Source organism: Carlito syrichta, unplaced genomic scaffold (assembly GCF_000164805.1).
Source record: "Carlito syrichta isolate Samal-C Ts95f unplaced genomic scaffold, Tarsius_syrichta-2.0.1 Scaffold305755, whole genome shotgun sequence".
Classification (NCBI taxonomy): domain Eukaryota; kingdom Metazoa; phylum Chordata; class Mammalia; order Primates; family Tarsiidae; genus Carlito; species Carlito syrichta.
In genome coordinates, this window is record NW_007249851.1 from 1,181,681 (window position 1) to 1,189,312 (window position 7,632).

The 7,632-nt window shown below is 56.8% G+C and overlaps 1 protein-coding gene across 1 annotated transcript in view; it reads right to left on the bottom strand.

The window, feature by feature from the left end:
- MDFI (MyoD family inhibitor) overlaps positions 1–6,042 on the bottom strand; it is a 6,447-nt gene extending 405 nt beyond the window's left edge. The window contains exons 1-3 of the mRNA XM_021714755.1: positions 5,858–6,042; positions 2,837–3,061; positions 4–70 (exon numbers count right to left, since the gene is read on the bottom strand). Of these exons, the coding sequence (XP_021570430.1) occupies positions 4–70; positions 2,837–3,061; positions 5,858–5,936 (371 nt within the window). The 5' untranslated portion in view covers positions 5,937–6,042. The remainder of the gene's footprint in view (positions 1–3; positions 71–2,836; positions 3,062–5,857) is intronic.
- Between the last annotated feature and the right edge of the window lie 1,590 nt (positions 6,043–7,632).

The following is a 7,632-nucleotide window of genomic DNA, read 5'->3' on the forward strand; positions in this document are numbered from 1 at the left end:
TCCAGGACGATGTTGCACAGCGTCAGGAACTCGCAGAACAGGCAGGACAGGATGCAGTGGACGCAGCAGTCTGAGGGGTGGGCGGGTGAGAGTGGGGAGGGGGTGAGCGTGTGAGGAAGTAGCCAGGGCCGAGGGGGACCGGGGGCGACAGCACCCAAGGGCAGGGGTGCTGAGCACCGTGTTAGCTGCTCGGGATGCTCTGAGCTCAGGTCGCCGTCCTCACAGCTCCATTTTATAGGAGCTGACCCCGAGACACAGAGAGTGGGGTTCCAGCCCAGACGGTTGCAATAGTGAGTCCCTGCTCTTGGCCACCCTTAGTTTATTTATTTAACAAACACACGAGTGATGATGTGTTCCAGGCATGGTTCTGAGTGCTGTGCATGAATTAAATTCATTTAAGCTCCCAGCAACTCTGTGGCATGGGGGTTCTTATTAGCCCCACTCTACAGATAAAGAGACTGAGGAACAGAGAAGTTAAGTCTATAGCCAGAAACCTGCCAGTCAGCTCATCTCTCACCCGGGCCACTGCAATGCCTCCTTCCTGGTCTTCCCACACCTGCCCCTGACCACCCACCCCTTCAGGCATCTACTCTCCACACAGCAGCCAGGGGAATCCTCTGGAAATGTTGGTTGGGTCCTGCCCCACCCCCCTGCTCAGAACCCTTCAGCAGCTCCCACTTCATTCAGGGTAAAAACCAAAACCCTCACAGTGGCCCATGCAGCCCCACGTGATCTGGCCCCTGTGTCATCAGTCCCCTTCTCCCACTAATCCACCCCTCTCACTCTGCTCCGGCCACAATGACCTGCTGGCTGCTCCTTGGCCGTGTAGGCACTGCCTCTGCCAGGAACGATCTTGTCCCAGGTACACACTTGGCTCACTCCCTCACCTCCTTCTTTGCCCAAATGCCACCTCTCTCTGTGGCCTTCCACCCCCACCCCCAATACTACAACCTGTGAGCTCCACCCTGTGCTTCCCACCCCTGCTTGGCCGCCTCTGTCTTCACCCAGAGGACTCTTCACCTTCCTCTGTACTATACAACTTCCTCACATTCATTGTCACCTCTCCTCCTGCTGAAATGTAGGCTCCGTTCACTGAAATATGTCCCTAGAACAGCACTTGTCACACAGAGGTGCTCAGTGAATACCTGTTAATGCACTGAAGCACAGATCTGCTGATGGGCGCCCAGAAGGCGTGGCAGGGCTGGGACTTGAATCCAGTCCCTGGGCATGCTGCCGGAGGCTGAGCTGGTGCGCCCCCTGGAGGCCAGACCATGGTGCAGGGTGTCTACTTCCCCTCACCAGGTGGGTCCCTGGAAGTCACTCTGCTGCAGAGGATGTGGCTGGCCCTGTCCTCCATTCCTGAGTGGAGCGTCTTGTACACCGTCTTGCAATCTATCTCCAAACTGGAAAGGGTAGTTCTCTTCCAATGCAAGTCAGGTGAGGTCACTACCTTGCTCAGAACCCTTCAATGGTTCCCGACTTGCTTAGACCCACCCAGACTCCCTGCCTGCCTGGAGTCTCACCTCCCCCATCAGCATTGAGCTACACTGGCCATTTCTCATCTCTGCTCACACTCCCCTGGCTGCATCCTCCTCATCCTTTAAGACCTGCTCAGAGCCGGGCTCGGTGGCTCACCCTGTAATCCCGCGCCTTTGGGAGGCTGAGGTGAGTGGATTGCCTGAGCCCGTGGGTTCGAGACCCGCCTGGGCAACTTGGCAAGACCTCATCTCTGCAATAAATAAAAAAAATCAGCAGGGCGTGGTAGTGTGCGCCTGTAGTTCTGGCTACTCGGAAGGCTGAGGTGGAAGGATCGCTGGAGCCCAGCGGGTTGAGGCTGCGGTGGCTGGGAGCGTGCCACTGCCCTCCAGCCTGGGCGACAGAGTGAGACTCCAACTCAAAAAAAAAAAGGCCTGCTCAAATACCTCCTCCACAGCCTTCCCAGACTTTCTTCGTCAGCTTTTTGGGCAGGTGTGGGTGTCCCCACATGTCCCCTGTGCATGTCTTTATCACTGCACTTATCGCAGCATATGGTGATTGCCTGTGTCTCCCTCATGAGACGTTTATGAGGGCATGAGCCGGTACCCAGCACATAGCAGATGCACAGGACATTGTAAAAAAAATACACACCTCCTTTCTAAATAGGCCTGGTGGTCAGAATCTGGCCTGAGGGGTGATTCTGAGGAAGGTTTCTGAACACGTAACCTGCAAATGTGTAAACTGAATTCTGTTTGGCTCCTAACATGGACAGGTATCACCTGAAAATTCTGAGGTGAAGGTCAGGCCACCACTGAGCTACAGGCAGCGTTCCCCATGTTGGATGGATGTCTGGTGGGGAGGGGGGCTGGTTGCCAGGTGGACCCACAGAGAAGTTTTGTGTCACAGGAACCATGGCTGGTCCCATCTGGGTCCTCTGACCTCCCACTGTAATTCACAGCCCCCGCCTCAGCCCCGGTTAAGAGTCATTCTTTCTGCTAAGTCTTCTTTTTTACTCCCTAAACAGATGGTCTACTCCTTGAGGAAAATTTCTGTTTCCAGAAATGGAGTGGCTTAAGCTGGATCATCCCAGGTGTTCCAGCAACTCCAGGAGTGCAGGGATGGGGATTGGCCTTGAGAACACCAGCATGCCTCAGTTTACCCATCAGGTCTATTTTGCAAGGTTGGAAGATCTGAGCATGCATCGGGCTCCCTGAGGGGCTTGTTAAGCCCCACCCCAGAGATTCAGATCCAGTAGGCTGGTATTCTGCATTTCTAACCAGCAACCTGGGGTCCATGGCTCCCACTTGGAGAAACCTGGCTTTGGAGGCCTCTCCAGGGGGAGGCGGAATGGGGCACTCACCTTCCTGCGCCTGGAGGGGGATCTGGGAGGCAGCGGATCTGGTGCTGCTCTTGCTCTTCTTGCTGCCCTGGGGTGTGAGAGATGGGTGCGTCTGCAACTTCCGGTGAGCCTTGGGACCGCCCAAGGCACCATTCCCCGCCCGTCTGATGCCGTCAGGCTCCGAGGGGTGGCCAGAGCCATTCGGCAGTAGTGGGGTGCAGCCCAAGGGGTTCCCCTGAGGCTGGCCTGGAGAGACGAAGAGAAAAGGTAATGGGAAAAGGGTGGGGGCCACCCAGCCTCCCAGAACTCTGCTCTAACCCTGGCTGTTTCATTCGTAGATATGCCACAGGGCACCCAGCTAGACCTGCATTCTGCTTATGGGGAAACCGAGGCCCAGAGAGCAGAACTGACCAGCCCAGAACCATGCCATGAAATGAGTGGGGCCTAGCTCCTGACTCCCAGTCCAGAAAAGACAGAGGCATAAGGCAAAAGGAGGGCCCCTCCTGGCCCCACATGAAATCCACTCTCCTTCTCCTGGTGTCCTGGGATTTTGGTGACAGTGGTGGCAATGGGGAACAGGGGTGGTCTGTCTGGGGTTGGGAGGACAGCAGTGAAGCAGTTAACCTGCACCTCGACCTCTGCCAAGCCCCCAGCTGTTTTTGCCCTTGGCTCGCTGGGTGATTTATTGGAAACATCTGTCTGGAGATGAATGCCTGGCCCTGGAATCCAGGGGCCCTTCGGAGCAGCCCCCCATCTCCTGTCCTTCCTCCTCAGTGTTTTCACTCGAGCCTCTGCCCTCCACACCCCTGCCCCGGCCTGCCTCTGTGGGCAGCTGGCAGAGAGTCTGGAGGCGGGATCTTGGGGTCTGGGTAGGAGGGAGAGAAGAAGGCAAGAGGGAGGTTGGCAAGGAGAACCCCTGAGCCAGAACCCCTGGGTCCCCACCCAGGTTGAGGGACCAAACTTCAGCTTTATTAGTGGGGTGCAGGGAAGTTGACCCTGGAGATCCCCCAAGTCCCCAGTTCCTTCCTGTGCCTTACTCAGGGATGCTCAGCTCTGGATGAAAACTGGATGGCTTAGTTCGGTCCTCAAGAGATGAGGGCAGGTGTGCTTGTGTGGTGGGGGCAGGGAACTGAGGAGAGGTCACGGAGAACTCTAGACCCCTGAGCTGCTCAGGGCCCCAACTCCTGATGACCCTCTGTAAATGCGGGACACTTCAGTCTCAGGAGCTGGGGTCTGGATTCCCAACTCCCTGTGGGCCTGGCTTGTGTATCTGGGTCTCCCAGGAGGGAGATGTCTAGAGGGCTCTGGAGCCTGAGGAGAGGGGAGTGTGGCCTCAGGGCTTGGCTGAGGGGGCTGGGTCTTCTAGTGATGGTAGTAGTCACAACATCAAGCACTGATTGAGTATTTACTGTATACCAGGCACTTATAAGCACTTGCTAATTGTCTCACTGAGTCCTCTCAGTATGTCTATCCTTCTACTAATGAAGAAACTGAGTCCCAGAGGGGAACAGAGGGTTGCCCAAGGTCACACACTAGTATGTCAGAGACGGGTTCAGCCTCGGATCAGGGACTGGGGCTCAGAGGACAGAGAGGCCAGCAAGCGGGCAGAGGTTGGGACACAAAGGACTGGGGAATGCACTGCTACTATCTACCAGACATGGGGCAGAGAGCTTTCTGTGTAGTAACTTCTTTAAGTATCATAACAGACCTTAAATGGCTCTATTTCACAGATGAGAAAACGGAGGCCCAACAATAAAATGTGCTAAAGGTCCCATAGCTGGTAAGCGGAGGAAGGAGGGCATGGGTATTAGGAGAAAGGAGCTGAGGACGGGGTGGGAGGCAGGGTAAGGTTGGGAGACAGGGCTCTGGAGAGGCTCTGGACTGGGCGCCTCTGCGAGAGGCGTGGCTGGTGCCGGCATCTGGGTAAACAGGGGTAAGGCCATGGGAAGTGGCCAGGCCTGAATCATCCTGCCCCCACCTCCGGGCCCCACAGAGGGGAACTGGGTTGACTCCTTGGCCAGCTTCGGTGCCCCTTGCCCTGCTGCCTAAACATGGGCACAGGGACTAGAGTGTGTGGTGAGCTGAGGGCCCCGGGAGGTGTCGAGACACAGAGCTCGCCTGTGGCCATGGCCGTGGGGGTGGGGGCTGAGTCACAGCACAAACACTCGTGGCTCACAGACACAGGAACGTCTGTCCCACTCCCATCCAGGCCCCCTCCTCTGGCCACAGAGCTGACCTCTTTCTCTCAATTCTGCGGGTGGGTGTGTCTGAGGAGGCCGAGGGCAGGGCATTAGCGGGATTAGCAGCCCTGACTTCCAGGGAGTCCAACTTAGCCCCAGATGCCCTGGCTGAAGGCGGCTCCCTGCTCAGCTGTGCCAGCTGGGCAGGCAGGCATAGGAAAGAGCACTGGGCCAGGAGACCTGAGTTCCCCAGCCGGGGACCAGGGTGAGTGGTTCTCTGTGCCTCAGTTTCCTGTCTGTAAAATGGGCCTGGCAATAGCCATTGGGCTGCCTCATTACAGGCTGACTTGGAGACCACGTGTGCTCACTCAGGAGAAGCAAGTTGGAAAGCGAAAATGCGTCTTTCCATTTGAGGGCTCTTCACTGGTTATTGTAAGATGACCCTGGCCACTGTCCCTGCACCTGAGGGTGCGGGTGGAGAACTCTCTCCCTCCAGGACCTCCTTGAAGACCTCCAGCCAGGCCTGGTAATGGAGTGAATTTTGCTCCCTTTTGCCCAGAGCAACTGAGGGCTCCTCTCCTTCCCTTCACCCTTGATCCTTTGAAGGATAGGCTGCCTCAGGCTAGAACTCCCTGCCTCTGTCCCTCCCCCCTCCCTTCTTTCGTGCTCTTGTCCTAAGCCATACTGCCTGGAGCCTGCCTGCACACCCTGTCCTATGCCTTTCTGCCACCACTCTCAAGGCCCTGGTCATGTGGGTGCACCCATGAGCACCCACTGCATTTCTGCCAGTCTATCTTGGTTGGATTTCCTAGTGTAACCCCTACAAGTGGCCACCCCGACCCTCCGGCCCTCTAGGACTCACATGTCACAGCTTCTGTGGGGACTTCGAGGTCAGTGCTGTCCAAGGCCTGGGGGGCCCCGGGGCCACTGTCTTGGGGCATGGGGGGTGCCACCTCCTCCAGGGAGCCCTCCTCTGGCGCTGCCTCCGCAGGGTGAGTGGATCCTGTTACTACCTCCAGCTCAGGTAGGAGGGATGGGGTCTGGGCTAGAGAAAAAGCAGACAACCTAGGTACATTTTCCTGAGGCCCTGGGTTCTGTCCACAGTCCAGCATGCCTAGCGAGCCCTCATTCTTGGCCTCTCTGCACCAGTTACCCAGCCGTTATCCTACCTGACAACACTGCCAGACTCCAAAATAGAAAGCTCCCAAACCACAATCCGTGAGTGAACAAAAATGTGCACGCATGTGTGCGAGTGTGTGCCTGTGTGTGCGTATGCATGCATGGGTGTGCACGCAAGTATGTGTGGTGTTGGATTAGGAGCCCGAGTTTGCGGCATAGAGGGAAGTGGGGAGAGGAGGCAGAAACAGCACAGGAGGGAACAGACAGGCGGTCAGTGATGGCGAGATAGAGACAGGAGTTGAGAGTGACAGGGAGAGGAAGAATCGATGGGATGGTGAAAGGTAGAAGCAGAGAGAGATAGTGCATCAGGACTGCAGAAGATTGGGCCTCGAAGAGAGTGCCACAGAGACCCAGGGACAGACAGCCCGGGATAAGAGGGAGATGCCGCCACAGCACGCAAGTCAGGGATGGAGAGCAAGATAGAGACAGGGCAGAGGCAGAGGCGATGGAGAAGGGAGCACGATACCATACAGAGCGCCCGGGTGACAGACAGGAGAAATTGGGTCAGAGAGAATGATGGCAGAGGAGTCAGAGGGACCTGGGGGTGAGGAGCAGGGAGGGGCTGAAGGCAGGAAGAAAGACGAGGGGCCGGCCAGGAGCGCTGGGGAAGAGGTGAACCGCAGCCACATGTAATTAGAGTGGCTCTGTGCAGGGGCGGCAGAAGGTAGAAACGGAGCCACCTTCAAACCCACAACTCCCGAGGTGGCAGGATCAGCGCCCCTGGGCTCAGGGGGAGAAGGGGGTGGGGGATGGGAGGTGGAGGAGGGAGGCAGAAGGGGGTCTGAGCTCCACACTCGCCCCCACAGGGTGTGGGAAGGCCTGGGGTGAAGGCTGGGGTCATGGGCGGAGCCCAGGCAGCAGCGATTACAGGGTACAGGGCACAGCCCAAGTCTCTCATCAGTCCCCAGCTAGTGCAGTCAGAATGACGGGTCTCAAGAGGACGACTTTCCCCTCCCCACATATCATGTTGTGAGAGCGAGAAGGAGCAGGAGAGACACAAAAACAAGAGACACAGAGGTCAAAGGGGCACAGGAGAGGCAGAGTGACAGAGAGGGGCGGAGGAGATGACGAGACACAGCAGCAGAGTCCAGAGACTCAACGATGAGCACCCGCCCCTACACACCCCACAGCAAGACCAAGAGGGAGACAAGGAGACAGAGACACAAATCAGTCTCAGAAATCGAGATGAGATCAATCACAGAGAACAGAGGGGGTTTACATTTGGTGTCCTTCTCTGAACTGCCTCCAAATGACAGAGTGAGAGCAAGAGAGATAGAAGAGAACAGAGGAGAAAAATCAACTGATGATGAGAGAAATCAACTAAGGTCTGGGCATGCAGGTCCAGGACGGGAGCTGGGAGCATCCTAGGGAAAGATCGAAAGATCCAGTAGCCCTGCTTTCTCCCTGGTCCCAGAGCATCCCTCTGTGGCCCCTGACTCTCAAGGACCCCTGAGGAAT